This window comes from Anabrus simplex, chromosome 2 (genome assembly GCF_040414725.1).
Source record: "Anabrus simplex isolate iqAnaSimp1 chromosome 2, ASM4041472v1, whole genome shotgun sequence".
Lineage (NCBI taxonomy): Eukaryota > Metazoa > Arthropoda > Insecta > Orthoptera > Tettigoniidae > Anabrus > Anabrus simplex.
Window position 1 is genome coordinate 651,856,495 of NC_090266.1, and position 18,015 is coordinate 651,874,509.

At 38.8% G+C, this 18,015-nt stretch overlaps 1 protein-coding gene across 1 annotated transcript in view; it reads left to right on the forward strand.

The window, feature by feature from the left end:
* The window catches only part of Zir (Zizimin-related), a 541,699-nt gene that overhangs the window by 374,346 nt on the left and 149,338 nt on the right, over window positions 1–18,015 (forward strand). Inside the window, exons 25-27 of the mRNA XM_067141133.2 lie at window positions 6,571–6,747; window positions 6,837–6,963; window positions 7,058–7,248. Of these exons, the coding sequence (XP_066997234.1) occupies window positions 6,571–6,747; window positions 6,837–6,963; window positions 7,058–7,248 (495 nt within the window). The remainder of the gene's footprint in view (window positions 1–6,570; window positions 6,748–6,836; window positions 6,964–7,057; window positions 7,249–18,015) is intronic.

Consider the following 18,015-nt stretch of genomic DNA (forward strand, 5'->3'; position numbering starts at 1 on the left):
GTTAGCTTGATGATGGTTTTCCTTTCTTCTTCTCCTCCCAAAATCTCTTCATGAACTCTCTATGCTGTTTCTTGCGTTATTATTATTATTATTATTATTATTATTATTATTATTATAATATATAATTCGCTGGGGCCATCAAGGACCACGTTAAGTCTTGTTGCATTTGACACTGAACTTGGCCTTCTTTAGAGCCCAAATTTCCCTCATTCTTTATGAGTGGGCCTGCTTACGCTCCTCTGTCCAAGGGGCACCGTGTCTTCTCTTCGGTTGTTCGTCTCGGTTTAGCCCGTTCGTCAATATTTTCTTGTGGAAGAGATCTCTGTTAAAGGCGTCTTCAGCTGAGATATGTAGCATTTGCAGGTCTTCTTTGGTATTTCTAAACCAGGGAATTGTGGTTTTGGGGTTTGAATCAAAAAAGTGAAAGATTTCTTTACTTAACTTTCTTCTGTCCATTCTTTTCAGATGACCGTAAAATCGTGCCCGTCTTTTTCTGATTGTGTCGGTAATTTTCTCTATTTTGCTGTAGACTTCCTTGTTGGATCTCTTTTGATGGATTCCATTTTTGTACTTTGATCCCAAGATTCCTCTCACAATTTTGCGTTCTTTTTTCTCCAGTTCTTCAAGTAGTCTTTTGTTGGCATTTTGAGAAAGGGTTTTGGCTGCATATAGAACTACTGGCTTCAGAACTGTTTCATAGTGATGTATCTTGGTGTTTTGGGAAAGGCATTTTTTGTTGTAGATTGTGCGGGATGTTTGGTAGGCTATTTCGAGTTTGCGTACTCGCTCCTGAAGTGCTTCTTTGTCCAGTCCATTTTTAATGATGATCTCACCCAGGTATTTGAACTTGTCTACTCGGGTGATGTCCCCGTATTTTGTATGGAGTTTTGGTGGAGCCTCTTTGATGTTAGTCATTACTTCTGTTTTCTCAACCGATATCTGCAAACCAGTTTGTTCGGCAATTTCCTTTAAAATTTCAACTTGAGCTCTAGCGGTTTCTATGTCGGTTGAGAGAACAGCAATATCATCGGCAAATGCTAAGCAGTCTGTTGCGATCCCCTTGGATTTGGTTCCTATTCTCAATGGACTGTAGTTGGTTTCCTGTAATCTCACCCGCCAGGTTCTGATGATCTTTTCAAGAACACAGTTGAAGAGTATCGGGGATGGCCCATCACCTTGTTGGACTCCTGTTTTGATGTCAAAGGAATGCGAGAGACATCCGTGGAACTTCACCTTGGATTTTGTATCGGTCAGGGTGGCTCTAATTAATGCCAGCAGTTTCAAATCAACTCCAAATTCATTTAAGATGTTTAGCAGGACTTCCCGGTCAATGGAGTCGTACGCTTTCTTAAAGTCCACAAAGACAGACACGTACTACTTGGACCTTAGTGTACAATATCTGATGATCGTTTTCAGATTTTGGATCTGTTCAGCTGTTGAGCGACCTTTTCTGAACCCTCCTTGGTATTCACCTATTTGATGTTCGACTTGTGCTTCCAAATGCTCCAGGATGGCAAGTGATAGAATTTTGTAAGTCACGGGTAGCAAAGATATTCCTCTGTAGTTGTTGATGTTCTTCATGCTGCCTTTTATGTGTAATGGATGGATCAAAGCTATTTTCCAATCTTTGGGTAGGGTCTCCTTGTTCCAAATTTCTTCTATTTGCTTTTGCAAGATATCAAGTGATTCTTCTGGGGCATATTTCCATAGTTCTGCTACTACTGAGTCTTCCCCCGGCGCTTTGTTATTTTTGAGACGGGCAATGTGGCGCTTGATTTCATCTCTGTCGGGTGGTCTGGAATCTGGGTACCTGAGTAAGGGTTCCTTGGTCTAAATGGCGCTTTGCGGTTTAGAGCAATTAAGTAAATTCTTGAAGTAATCTGCCAGAATGCTGCAATTTTCTTCATTTGACGTCGCCAGTGTGCCGTCCGTTCGCTCAAAGCATAGAGATGGTGGTTTATAGCCAGTGAGTTTGAGTTTGAAGGCTCTGTAGTACTCTCTGCTTTCATTCTTCCTAAAGTTTTGTTCTATCTTTTCAATGAGAGATTTTTCGTATTTACGTTTCTCAGTTCTGAACACCCTAGCTGCTTGGGCATGTTGAGTTTTGTAGGTTTCCCAATCATTTTCTGATTTCGTAGAGTTGTACTGTTTCCACGCATTGAGTCTTTCTTGGAGGACTGATTCGCAGGTACTATTCCACCAGGCATGCTTTTTGCTTCTCTTGATTTCTGCAACGTCTTTGGTGGCCTCAACAAGGAGACTTTTGGCTTTGTTAAAGTCACAGTCATTTGGTCTAGCCTTCTCCTGGAACTCCTCGACCCTTTGCCGAAGTTTATCATTGTCGAAGCATGTGATCTGTTTGGTTGTCTTCCTTGTGTTTACGGGAATTGGTTTGAATTTGATAAGAGACATATAATGATCTGAGGCCACATTGATGCCTTTCTTTACCTTGACATTCATAATCTCAGGGCTGTTTCTCCTGGAGATTGCAACATGATCAATTTGGAACTCTCCGAGAGCTTGGACGGGAGAACGCCAAGTCATTTGCTTTCTGGGTAGATGGCGAAAGTGGGTCGACATGACCTGCAGGTTGTGATTTTCGCAAATGGTCACCAGTCTTTTGCCGTTGGGATTGGTTCTTTTGTGAGCAGAGTAATTTCCTATAACTTTCTTGTACTTCTGCTCACGACCTAGTTGGGCATTGAAGTCACCCAAAAGAAGCTTGACATGGTGTTTGGGGATTTTGTTCAATTTTTCATCCAGTAGGTCCCAGAAATTATCAACTTCGTCTGGATCAGACTTGTTCTTATCGTTTGTACGAGCATGTGCGTTAACTAGTTCGTAGGTTATGTTCGCGCATTTAATTGTGAGTATAGACAATCTGTCATTCACAGGTTCAAAATTTGCAACCGATTTAAGGATCTTGGTTCTAACAGCAAACGCGGTTCCAAGCATCACAGCTCCATTGAGGATTCCTCTTTGCGCTTTGCTCTTGAAAAATCGGTAGCCTTCAGATTTAAAAATCTCTTCATCTGGGTACCTTGTTTCCTGTAGGGCCACTATGTATATCTGATTTTCGTGAAGAGCTTTGGTGAGGGTTTTCAGCTTGCCAGTTTGTGTAAGTGAATTTATGGTGAAAGTTGCTAGAAAGGTTTTAGATTTTGGCCTGAGTTTTTGACTCTTCGGGGTACACCGAGATGCTCCGACTCGTCTCTTGCATGATGTCGAGTCTCCCCCAGAATCCGAACGAGACTTGTGCGCCGTGGCATTCACGACGAGGGATTTATCCGGAGATTTACCCCCTGGGGTATGTTTCTTGAAATGTTGTGCCATCATGCTTTTTGACTTGACTTTGCTTTGGACGGGTACCCATCCTTTTACAACTAGGGTTGTTAGCCCTAGAGGTTGCCTCAAGATGTTTTCTGGCTTCTGGTCATTTACCAGTCTTCGCCGTAACCCTGGCAAGGGACCTTTTTTTTTTTCACGGTGGTATTTTATTTCCCTACTACCCTCTGACTCTGCTGGCGGCAGAGCCAGCGAGCTTCCCCAATTCCAATGGGACGCGCCCGATGGAGGTAACCGGTAAATTATTATTATTATTATTATTATTATTATTATTATTATTATTATTATTATTATTATTATTATTATTATTATTATTATTGTTGTTGTTGTTGTTGTTGTTGTTGTTGTTATTATTATTATATGCCTTTGCTGGTGAGATGTAGTGTTTACAGTGCACTATGTCTTCTGGTATGGGCTATATCAAATTTGTTACTTTCATTGACCTGTCTCAGTCTCATCCTTGGCTTTGACAATATGAAAGTGACTGAGGTATGAGCGATGCTATTAATACCATTCCTTATGTAGCCAGTCCCTGTTATGAATGGTGTGAAAATAATGCTCGTAGGCTCGGTTGGTGCATGCATTTCAGTGGGTTTGGCAGACTGATATGTAATAGCAACGGCTGGCTCGGTGAGGAAAGCAACGGGAAACTATCTCACTCCTCATTTCCCTAGTACGCCTCTTCAGTGACGCATAGGCTATTTATGACAGCTGTTGGCGGAGCTGCAGAGGATCAAACCAGCCTTCGAGCTGAATACCCAACATAAATACACATTATTTTTACTGTTGAACCTGCTTTATACGTAACTTTGTTCTCCGTAATTCGTATTTGTACGTAATTTCCTTTAGGTCCCGCCAAAATGTAATTTAAAAGCGTGTTAATTAAACCTTATCTATACGTAATCTGTTTATACGCAGTTCGCTGTTATACGTATTAAGTGTCAGTGAAATATAACTGAGTTGTACGTAATTGTAATGAGCACGTGCTGTTTTAAAAGAAACTACTGTATTTACAAAATTTCCTCCTTGTCGGCGTAGGCGGAGGTAGAGTGGTCGGGTTTCGGTGCTGAAACAGAAGACAAAGAGTTTCACCGAGTGACATTGTTGATCCTTACTTACTGGCGGCATAACAAAGGCCAACCGAGCATGTTCCCTTCACTCTCATCTCGCTCCTCCTCTACCTTCGCCGTTTTTGACCTTCACAATGATGCCAAATATTAAGATATATTACAATCAAAGTGGGCAGTTTTGGTGCGGAAACAAAAGAAAATACAGTAAATTTGTTTGAATATGAGAATGTCTTTCGCGAGAACAACAGAGAAGTAAAATGTCCATGGTTCCGGTATCTGGTGTTTACTGTTGAACAGTAGTTTTGTCATTCAGTTGCTTTTGATTAGCCATGGAGAACAGAAAAAAGGAAAAGTTATACCCTAGATGAAAAAGGAAAATTTATACGAGAAGTGGACACTAATCCACACTAACAAAAACTGAAATTGCTTCAGACTTAGGGATTGCTTATACCACGCTATGTACAGTCATCAGTAAAATAAACGTTATTTTGGATGAGTTCATAAAACTTGGTTGAAAATCAGCAAAGCGCAGCCGCCAGCAAGAAGGAAGGTACGTAGATTTGGAGAAAGCACTTTTCACATTGTTCCAGCAAAAGCGGGCTGCAGCTCTACCAATTAGTGGCGACATGCTGAAGGCAAAGGCGATAGATTTAACTAAAATTATGAGTATCACTGCTGATTTCAAGGCTTCATCCGGATGGTTGCAAGGATTTAAAGATCATCATGAAACCACAGGGAGAACAGTTTGCGGTGACTCTAAAGCTGTGGACGATTTCACAGTGCAACACTGGAAAGAAGAGGTTCTGTCGGGTATCGTAAGCGAAGATCAGCCTCCAAACATCTACAGTTGTGATGAGACCGGCCTATTCTACAATATCCTTCCTAATAAAACATTGCCTGAAAAAGGTGACTCATGCCATGGAGGGAAGAAAAGTAAAATTCTGTTACAGTACTTCTCGCCACCAATGTAGATGGATCTGACAAACTTCCTCCTCTTGTGACAGGAAAATCGAAGAATCCAAGAAGTTTTAAGGGTGCAAAAACAAAACCTACGGAATATAAATCCAACAGAAATGCATGGATGACTATGCTTCTAACGGAACAGTGGTTGAAAAAACTGGACATTAAAATGAAAAAGAAACAGAAGAAAATCCTTCTTCTTATGGATGGATGTGCAGCATATCCATCTCAAATCATTCTGGAGAATGTCCGAGTGGAAATTTTTCCTGCCAACTGTACCAGTGATCTACAACCACTTGATTTGGACATCATTGCAAATTTCATGTTCATTGTAGAAAAATGCTGGTTCAACATTTAATAACACTGAGTGATGCAGGAAATGAATCTCTCTCCATTAATTTGCTACAAGCCATGGACTTTATTTCGGTTGCTGGGAAGCAGGTGTCATCCTTCACAATCAGCAACTGTTTCCGCAAAGCTGGTGTCTTACTAGAAGAGGATGCCTCTAATGATGGTTATGGGGACAAAATTTTGTCTGGCATTGAGCTGACGCTACCAAAGGGTGCAGAATTCAATACTTTTGTGCATTTCGATGATAATCTGGCTGTATGTGAAGAACTACCGGATAAAGAGATTATTGCTGATGTATGTCAACAACGCGGTTGTGATGGACCAGCTACAAGCGATAGTGACAGTGATGGAAATAACGACTTGAATCTCGAAATACGTGAACTGAGTAAAGTGTTAAGTGCAATCGATGTGTGTAGGCGTTACATCAGTGCGAAAAATTGTACTGAAAATGCTTTGAATTCCTTACTAAGTTTGCAAAAGGAGGTTTATACTCTTAATGCAAGAAAAGTGAAACAAGCTAATCTGATTTCTTTAAGGCTGGACCAAGTTCAAAATAATATTTTCTCTCAATGTATTTATTATTTGCAAGGATTTACATATGTAGGTCTATTCAATTGGTTTTTCAGCAAATATGTGATGTATTGTGTAAGTCTGATTTCTAAGTAATTCTGAGTTACAAGTAGCTTTTTCTCTCCCCCTTGTTATACGTATAAGTCAGGTTCAACTGTATGATGATGATGATGATGATGATGATGATAACAACAACAACAACTGTTGCATTACATGTAAAAGAATGATGTTAAATCTTTCATATTTAATATTCTGAATTACTTGTGTGTTTCAGAGTTGGAAAAGTGGTTTGAGCAATGATACTACACGTAACTTGCTAATATGTTTTCTTTGGGTAATCAAGAATGTGGACAAAAATATTCTTAAACAATGGTGGATGGAATTACCTTCACAGAGACTTCACCAGTTGCTAGAAGTCCTCTACATCTGCATATCTTGCTTTGAGTATAAGGTAATTTTATCTTTCTTTATACCACTTAAACTTTCTGGAGGTTAACAATATATGAAGAAGGTATACTTGCAATTACTTTGCTTTTTCAGGGTAAGAAAGCTATCAAAAGATGCTCTCAGCAAATTTTCCGTAAAACAACAGATATCAAGTCTCGATTAGAAGATGTAATTCTGGGACAGGGTTCTGCTCGGAGTGAAATGATGATGAGACGTAAAGGTACTTAAGTTTTGATACTAATTAGAATGTTGATTTTTTTCATTTGTAACACTGGTATATGACAAAATACTATTCCTTTTATTGTGTCAAATAGAACGCAATCCTCCATCACCTGGGTGGCCTGGTGATCGTCTTCGCTGGCGCAAGGAACAGATGGCTTATCGACCCACTTCAGAACAGCCAGAAAGACCTCGAGCTGAAGTTGAAACTGATGCGCACATTGAAGGCAATTTAGCTACTGAAGCCAGTTTTATAATCCTAGATGCCTTAGAAATAATTGTTCAGGTAAACTTACCTTTCAAGGATTGAAATAAAAGATCATTTTTCTTATTCATATATGCTGAATCTGAATCTGAAATTTTCCATTCTTTCTTAGGAAGCCGCATTAAATGCATTTTCCTGTGATGTTATATTTATCATTTCACTTTTGTAAATGAACTACTACTTTTCTGACATGCATGCAATTTTTAAACAATTAAAGAAATTAAGAATATCAAAATACTGTAGTTCTATTTAGAATTTAAGAAACAGTTCCTTTTGTAGCTGGGCGCAGAGTTCTCTCACAAGAAACCACTAATAGCCTGTAAGCATGTTGGGATATTATTCCCCTCTATATTTTATTTCCATTTCAGATAATTGCTGATGAAACTTCTGTGGTGGTCACCCATTATATTAAGGTTTGACAATAGAATTCACATGAGAGTGCAGTACATAATTTCTTTTAGAAATATTGCTAGCCTTATCTCACATGCCCTTAACATAGTTTCTACCACTTTCATGTAGTTGTCAGCTTTTTAAATTTCTGGGGAAGTTCGAAGAAACTTCTTTAATTGCACACTATGGCAGTTTTTTGGTTTTGGTGAGTTTTTCCTTGAACAAAGTTTCTTCCATGACTTTGCAAATTTTGAGGACAATGAAAATACCCTCTTTTAATTTCCCTTTGCTTAACCTGGGAAACTTTATCCTCACATACTCTTAACCAGCCACTTTTATAGCCAGTACTTGACAAAGTTTTTAAAATCTAACCTGATATAGAATAGTGGTTTTATTTATCATTCGGCATATACATAGAAATAATTCTAATTTGAAATCTAAATTACATATATAAACCATTCACACTGGTGTTCCTATGTACAGATTTTCCTTTTCACCCCTGTAGGATAAGAGGGCAGTCCTGAGTTATATGCTTCACTGTTAGCTTCTCAGTGCCACAGTCACAACATGGTGAAGGTCTTCTTTTCCATTTGTACAAATTTCCAGATACCCCATGATTCACTTTTCTATCTGCAAAAATTAGATGGGGGGGTGGGGAGGGTCCAGTATACGATAGCCTCACATTTCGTGCAATGAACACAACTTCTGGCTGTAAAGAACTATAAATTGTACATGTGTGTATTCTATACTATTCTTTAACAAATTTATTATTGTATTCTGAGTCTTACTGGCTGCTGTCATTGAATGGAAATATTTCTGAATTTTGAAAAAAAAAAAAAATGGAAAACAGTAAATAGCAAACACAAGACTTTTAGGCCTACATATACTGCAACTATACTCAGTTAATTTACTCTTAAATCTTCTCATTCATTTCATCTCATTAACTTCTCTGATGAGGTTGATGTCAGGAAGGGCATTCAGTCGTAAAAACCCGCTACTGATATTCATCTCACTTCATATCTGACCCCATAGAGAAATGGGATAAAGATTGAACATACAGTTTTATTTATCATATTATGCAACATTAATACAGAAGAACAAAAAAAAAAAGAACTTAATGCAAGTCATTTGTCCCACAGTTGAGCAGTAGGCCTATTGCACAGTAAACCTAATCACTGATTTTGTTTGAATTATCGTCGCCTGTACCACCAACTTCCCTGCTACCAGCATTGTCGTCATTCCAAATGACGTCATCTTGACTGCCATTGAGACCCCGGTCTTTTTGAAATGTTTTACAATAGGATTGTTCTTGATTAGATTCCAAACAGTGAGAATCTATTCATAGATGGTTTCTAGAAATGGTCTTTGTATTCTCCCAATTGGTGTATGTGTAGCAGAAGCCACCCCTTTGGAACAAAGCCATGCTGTAGAATGCGTGCCAACCCATCAGCTGATTGCTTGGGACAGTGTGAGCAAATATTAAATGTTGTACTTTGAATGTAAATAGTGAATGGAAGCATTCCTTGGATAATTGCAGCTGTTGAAAGCTGGACCTTTATTTTTAAAATATGTTTCATGTTTGTTCCCTACATTTATCATATTGGGATTTACCTCAACAGCAGTAATTGAGATCTAGAAATTGCATTGTTTAGATTACGTGTGCTATCTCTATGTGCACGGATAATGCCATAAGTTTCACGACAAAAATGGTAAATAACAGGAAAGTTTGTCTTGCATTTATGGATATCTAAAGGTGTGGAGGTATTGTGTTTTATTATCATAATGTTTAATTTTGTATGTTCATTGTCTCCATGTTTATTAATGTGCAGTATGACTTGTTACGTACATTGATGAGTAAAGCATTCATTAAGGCGGAAACATACTGCTGTCACTTCACGTGAACCATCTCTGAGCTGAGTCAGCGTGGAGGGGAGGTTGATGATGTCACTGCATGCGGCGTGAAGACAGGAAACACACTGTCCTCACATTCACACATTACAGTATACTTCGTCCGATGGCAAACTACGATAGTACATCCAATTCATCGGATTCTGATCTTTTAATTGCCTGTGATGTTTCTGTTACCATGAGTACTATCCGTCGCAAACAACTGTGGGTGCATGAAAGTAAAATTTACGGTGAATACCACAATTTATTAAGGGAGCTAAATGGGCATCCAGAAAAATTTCAGATGTACTTCAGGCTGATAAAAAAAAATGAATTCAACTACTTACATATCTCATCAAGGATGAAATTGTTGGCCGAAGTACGCTCTGCATTTGCAATATATTCGGAGGAATCCTACACAAGCATTTCAGTATGGGAAAATTTCAAAAAATAATTCGACTCATTTGAGGGCTCTGTGCCATGGCAATTACCAACAGTTCGTCATGGAAGAATACATTGAACAAAGAAGAGATTAACTGGATATCTTTTTTTTTTTTGCTTTACGTCGCACCGACACAAATAGGTCTTATGGTGACGATGGGACAGGGAAGGACTAGGAGTGGTAAGGAAGCGGCCGTGGCCTTAATTAAGGTACAGCCCCAGCATTTGCCTGGTGTGAAAATGGGAAACAACGAAAAACCATCTTCAGGGCTGCCTACAGTGGAGTTCGAACCCACTATCTCCCGGATGCGAACTCACAGCTGCGCGACTCTAACCGCACGGCCAACTCGCCCGCTGATCTCTAATTCAACAGGATAATTTATATTTGTAACTTGTGTAGGACTTAATTTATTATTATTATTATTATTATTATTATTATTATTATTATTATTATTATTATTATTATTATTATTTACTGCTCCGTAGCTGAATGGTTAGCGTGCTGGCCTTTGGTCACAGGGGTCCCGGGCCGGCAGGGTCAGGAATTTTAACCATCATTGGTTCATTTCATTGGCACGGGGGCTGGGTGTATGCGCCTTCATCATAATTTCATCCTCATCACGACGCGCAGGTCGCCTACGGGTGTCAAATCAAAACACTTGCACCTGGCGAGCCGAACTTGTCCTCGGCCACTCCCAACACTAAAAGCCATACACCATTTCATTTTTTATTATTATTATGATTATGATTATTATTATTATTAATATATTTTTTATTATTATTATTATTATTATTATTATTATTATTATTGGGATAACAATCATAATTACAATTGTGGACTGTTTTCAACAAATGAATCCCTATTAAAACTAGTATGTGTGATCTAAATTCCTTTCCTATTTTGTACCATGCCTCGTGCCACATTTCCTGATTTCTTTAGTTAATCGAACCTATGTCATACAGATTCTCATGCACCCGCACCAATTCAATTAACATTCCTTCCATATCCTAAAAGAAACTGCTTCTATTCGCACTTCACGTCGCCAGATATGTGCAAGAGTAGAAAATTGTGCTCCGCGTGAAGAGCGCTGTCACCAGATTCTACGTCACAATGACGTCAGCCGACGTCAACAGCCGTGACATGAGTGTAGTGTGATCGTTTTACATTTCATACAGTGTAGAAAAGGCATAGCACATCTTTCTTGACAGGTTCGATTGCGTCACGATACGCGCGAACTCACGTGAAGTGACAGCAGTGTGTTTCCGCCTTTAGGATTGGATTGCTTTTATCACGTTTTAAATTTACCTGTATTGGCCTGACTACAAGATATTAAATGATCACAGTGTTATTGATCTCGTCTGCTATATTAATAGCAACATCCGTGAATATATTTTAACTAAACTCGTGTCCTCGTCCCGAGGTGGTGCAGCTCTTTTCACGCAGGCCTCCAATGGAGGTGAGAAGCGAGTACCATAGTACCGTGTACTGTACCAATCTTCCTGCCACTCTTAATTTCTAGCAATACCTGGAATCGAAGTCGGGCCCTGAGAATGGCAGCTAATTATGCTAACCATTACGCTGTTGAGGCAGGCATTCTTAACTACAAAACACAGACATATCGCAGGACTGATCCATGCATATAATGCATGGGTCATGAACATATGAAACTGTTCGCCTATTTGTGTGTTGTCATTGGAGCTGAAGTATGCTACAGAGGTGGCCATTTCTTAATTACGGAACACAGGCATACCGCAAGACTTTGATGCATGTTTACGTTACATGGGTCGGATGGACGAAACTATTCACCTATTCATGTGATGTCATCAGAGCTGCAGTACAGCCATACCCACTACAAAGCGGAATCGTTTTTCTCTGATGAATTAATTTGGGGGCTATCTTATATGCAAGATTTATTTTTTCGTTTTATTTGTCTCGAAAATTGATGGGGTCTAACACACGAGGAACCACAGTGTAAGGAAGTGGTAAATGAGGAAAAGAAAAAATGTTGGGAGAGATTCACACTAGAGTTGGAAAAGGATGTAAATGGTGGAAGAGGGATGTTGTATGGATTGGTAAAAAATAAGAGAAAAGAAAAAAAATCTACAGAAAACAAGTGAACGAAGAGAGTGAAAATGTAATAACAGACCCAGAGGAGATTACTTCGATAAACTCCTGAATGTGAGAAATCATGCAGAAGAGATTGTAGGGTTAAATGGCAAAGGTGGAAATGGCTATTAAACGAATGAAAACAAGAAAAGCAGCAGGGATGGATGATATTTGTGGAAATGATAAAGGCAGCAGGACCTATTATACATTGATTATATAAGCTGCTAAGGTATATATGGAAGAAAGAGCAAGTACCTGATGATTCGTGTAAATGTTTAACAATAACAGTATTTAAGAAAGGTGATACGAAGGTATGTGACAGTTATCGAGGCATACACTGTTGCCACAAGTAGCCAAAATATAGCAGAGAATAATAGAAAGAGGACGAGAGGAAGGGTGGAAATAAATTTAGAAGAAGAGCAGTATGGCTTTTGACAGGGCCGGTCTATGATAGACCCTATATTTATCATGAGATTACTGATGGAAAAACAGCCTGACTCATTGGCTGAATGGTTAGTGTTGAGGCCTTTGGTTCAGAGGGTCCTGGGTTCGATTCCTGGCTGGGTCGGGGATTTTAATCTCCTCTGATTAATTCTTCGGGCCTGGGGACTGGGTGTTTGTGTTTATCCCAACACTTACCTCTTCATATTCAGACAGCACACTATCCTACCAACCACCACAGAAATATGCAGTAGTGATTGCATCCCTCCATATAGGGTTGGAATCAGCAAGGGCATCCAGCCATAAAACAGGGCCAAATCCACATATGCGACACAGTTCGCACCCGCGACCCCACAGGTGTGGGAAGAAGTGGTAGAAAAAGAAGAAATTTACTGATGGAAAAACAGTGAGAATATGGAAAAGATCTGGTGATGGTATTGCTTGATCTAATAAAAGCATCGGCGACGGTGGCTTAAGGTATGTTTTAACTTTTCGAAGGAAAATCCACAATTCTGAACCTATTTTTTTGAGTTTCGTACCATAAAACAAAAAATATTAGACTAACAGTTTCGTATAATGCAATCAAAATTTTGTGCCTTATCTTCATAATACCAATCTTCATCCAAAAATTTAGTTTAATGAAAAAAACACATAAATTTTCAAAATGTCATAAAATTTCCAAAAATGTTAGAATCTTGAAATTGTTTTCACCAAGTTGAAGTATTTCATTGATAGAATGTTGTGAACTAGGATCTTCTAATTATCAAAAACAGAAAGGGAGCTAGACATAATTTTTGACAAAAGTTTAAAAATAATTAATCACCCGTGTTACAATGGCTATAAAAATAATAACAACAATAACAATATTCACAATATTAAGAAAGTACTAGTTTACAACATTCCCACATTCATTACCTTTAATTTAATCTATCATTGATTTTTCTATCTCAATTTTAAGGATATTTAAATGTATTTGAAATGTGGGAAGGTGTGCAAAAAATTACATTCAAGAAAAACAGCACTGAAGTTTTAGGACTAAGTTATGAACATAACCCACTTATTTGGGCACCTAAAAACTTGCCTGTTCTATAGGCTGGACCCTCTTTTAGAAGTTTCTTGTCTTCTTTTAGTTTCCTTCTGCCTCTCAAGTACTGCCTCCTCTGCTTTTGTTCTGCAGTACTTTGATTTGCACCTTTGTGCAACCGTACTGCATCAGCTTCAAGTACACCAGATGATGTGTACTAGCCAGGAGCAATTCCCATCTTCTTCAGTATTTCCACTCTGTTTTCCCAGTTGAAATGGCAAACAGCATCCATCACTCCTAATTTTAAGGTTTCAAGCCCCACATATATGTCTCCTTAGGACACCTTCTCCATACCATGGCATTGAATGACTCATTATTTTGAGTCAATCCACATTTCTGGGTCGGTGAGTAGCTCATATATAGGCTTCACTGTTTGAAGAATGCCGAAGGACAGGCCTGGTTTGAATTAAGATTGTTCTATTTCATTCTTTGCTTTAGCTCACTGATATGAGCACCAGCTGTCAGTTCCTACAGAACCCCAATGGTGGGTGGGACGGTCCTTTGTTGCTGTCAAATGGTACAGTGTGGCCCATATGCCATTTGACATGGCGTGAATACTGCTTGTGTTGGAACGTAAAGCAATTCCAAATAATTTTGCATCTTATCGATGAGTGCTCCTGTCAGTTGCGGAATTCATAATCACAGTTGCTGCAAAACAATGCAAGGGACATTCCCCAACCAAATCTCAGAATTTCTAGGTTTTCTACAAAAACTGTACTACAGCTGAAGCTACTAGGGCAAGCTAATGCAGACAATATACGTGTAAAGCACTCTATGTCAATAATGATATTGTAAATGTCACTAACACTATCAGATTCAATATTTACAGATGAAAGTTTGGACTGAGAATCGCTAGCAAATGATTCCCTTACATTAGGCCTACCTTCCGTCTCACTATTTATACTGATAGCACAAGTAACACTGACATTCACCTTGCTATGTCTGTTTCCATGAAATTTTCTCTTTTTCTTTGCTCTACATCGGCTTTTAGAACCCATTTTATACACACTCACAGAGAAACAAGCTCTTTGGTCACAATGTGAAAGACCACTTGGCCACAAGGAAGGTTTATTTATATCCGTTGCCTATCAATGGAATAAAAGTCTTTGGAATATACAAGTATTGACATCTGTTAGTCAGAACTATGAACTATGTACTCAGGAGGCATGTCACACCAAAGAGGTAAATTTGAATAAGAAAATCTGACAAGATGTTTACATGTAAGCAGGACACTGCAGCCACGCCCCTTATCACGCGCGCACGTGGCTATTTAAATCTTATTTTCGGATACTTACAGTTGGAATATATGTATGAATTATATCTCATTTTGAAGTAGAGGCTTCAAGCTTTCATTTCCAGTGAAAAAATTAAAATGGCATTTTTGGGCGAAAAAGGCGATTGCGAACGTTAATACATACCTTAACTAGTTTCCGAGTAATTAACTTCTTCCAATAAATTCATTTCTCTCTGTGGATGTACTTTCGAATAAGCATGGAATAAGGGTTCACACAGATTGCACAGAATTGTTGTAGGAGGACACGGTTTTGCTGCATGGAGGTTTTGTGCTTCTCCCCTGACCTCTTCACATCTGTGTCGTTCCCCTTCATACAGATTGACAGCAGCAGGGATAGTCCGGCACCAAACTGAACAGTTTTGAGCAAGTGTGTTCCAGATTTGTGGCATGAAACCTGTTATCTTCATAGTGTGCTTAAGCTGGTCCTTGTAGTGCCTCATAGGGGCTCTATGAGGTCTGGTGGTGGAACAAATTTCACCATGCAGGATTTAGTGTGGAAATCTGGTATAACTCATCTGACGGACATGGCCAGTCCATCTAAGCTGATGACCATAGTGGTCATAGTGAAAGCATACGATAGTGTTAATGGAGAAAAGGTGTGGAAAACCCTGAGAAGAAAAGGATCTGGAAAGCAATCAAGGGAATTAGTGAAAGCAATGCATATAAGCTGTTTCAGTTGAGTTGTGTCCTGACCCTGTAGGGAGAATAGATTGGTATAGAAACCAAACTGGACTAAGAAAGGAAAGTGTATTCTCTCTACTTGCATTTATATTGGTTTTGGATGAAATACTAAAGGAAAGAAAGGCAACATAAAAAGTATATGAAAATGTTGTTGTTTGCGGATGGCATAGTGAACTGTGGAGTCAATAGTGCGGAAGTGCTAATCCAACTAGAGGCCTTAAATGAAAATATTGAGAAATACGGTATGAAAATCAGTGGCAAGAGGAGAAGAAGGAAAAGGAAGCATTAGTATCAGAGAAGAAAACCTTGGGGTGTTGAATGCTTCAAATATTTGGGAAGTGAAATAATGCAAGATGCAAGGTTGGATAAGGAGGTCAGCTGAAGGGTACAAGTGGGAATGTAAGGAACTTGGTGTAGAACAGAATCCTATGAAATGTAAAGAAATAATGTACAAGCCCCCATAGTAACGTATGCATCAGAGACTTTGACATTCACAGCAAGAAATGAGAGTAAAATTGAGGCCAGTGAGATGAAGTTCCTATGGAGTATGGTAGGGAAGATGAGGAGGGACAGAGTAGGAAATGTTGAGGTCAGAAAAGAAATAGGGGAGGAAAAACTGGGCTTATAGGATGGAGAAGACTAAATTGAGATGGTTTGGACATGTTATGAGGATAGAGGAGGGGATGATATCAAAACAAGCATTGGAGGCTAAGATAGAGAGAAAGAGGGCAAGATGGATAGACTCTGTCAAGTGCAGTATAAGAGAAGGTAGACTGGGATGGAATACAATTATTGAAGGAGAATGATGGAAGGAGAAGCAACGGTGGAGAAGTACCATCAACACCCCGACCTGGGGCCTGTTCCACGAACAAACTTTTTTAACTTTGCACTTTTCAGTTCAGATTTTGTTCCACCATCACTCTTCAGATTTAGCTTGCAAAGTGAAAAGTAAAAAGTTAGGAATCTTTTCACTTTTCAAGCCTGTTACGTTCCTCCATTGGTACAAAAATGCAGAGTGCAAAGAAATGAAGTGAAAAGTTTTTATAAATCTTGCAAAGAGACGATTCCCTTTTCATCTATTAATTAACAAGTATGTACACTAGTTTCTCGGCATAGAGTTTGGTTTAGTGATATAAACACGTTACGACGAGAGCTTTTGTTAGCATCAAGTGAGGACAGTGATGAAGAATCCAATATGAGAACGTACAAAGACAGGATTAATTTTCATAACCTCACTTCGATGGAATTTCGCGAGTGATTTCGTATTACCCCAACACAGGCTGACTATATTCCTGAAATGATCGGTCATTTATTGAAACATGCAACGAAAAAGAAGACAGTTCCTTTCCAAAAAAGAACAAATTCTTATATGCTTACATTGGTTAGCAAATGGTGCCCAGCTGCACGGTGCAGCAGCAAGGCATGCGACATCAAAATCAATTATTTGCAGAACTGTTACCAAAGTCGTAGATGTTACAGTAAATGTAATATTTCTTTACAGTAGGTTGGCCTAATAATCCACATAATATAGCGACGGGATTTCTTTCTGTATGTGGATGTGTTGACGGTACTCTCCTTAATATTGATGTGTGTCATCATTTGAGACGTTATTTTTAAAGTTGCCAAAAAGGATGTCACGTTTCTTCTTGACAATTTCCAGCACAGCCAGCTTCTTGTAATAACCTTTTTTCCCATGACAAAAACTTAAACGGTACCACAATTATACCATCAAGTTCGCTGCAAAAAGAAAGCATTAAAATCATAGATTATTAGGCCTATACAGTTTGCTCATAGAATAAACATGATTGGATCTCTCATTCGCATAGACTTTTCACTTGCGAAGAAATTGAAAAGTACAACCTAGATCATGGTGGAACAGAAAGACTTTGCACTTTGCAAGAATTGAAAAGTGCAAAGTTGAAAAGTTGCAAAGTTCGTTTGTGGAACAGGCCCCTGGCCGGAGCTGGACGAGTGATGATGATGATGATGATTATGATTATGATCAAGGTACTTCCTTTTGCTTTCTTTTTAAAAAAATCTGTATTCCATTCTTGCCATGCTTTCTTCTTTCATTGCTTCTCTCACCTTCTCGTTCCATCATGGTGTCTCCTTTCTTTCGCTCTCATCGAAGTTCTACCACAGGGAATTTCTGCTCCAGTTACAAATGCTGTTTTGAAATGGGACCATTCATCATTTACATTTCCTACTTCAATAACTGGAATTTGTTGTTCCAGTCTCTCCAGAAATTCTTCCTGTACATTCTTATCTTTTAATTTCCACACTTTTATTTTATTATCTTATTTAATTTTTCCATTTTCTCCACACTCATTTTTGCTATCACAACTCTATGATCTCCATTGAATGCTTCTCCTGATAAAGCTGTTACATCCATCAACTCTCTGCAATTTGTCCTTTCTACCAGAAGATAACCAATTATTGATTTTATTCTTCTGTCACCCCAGA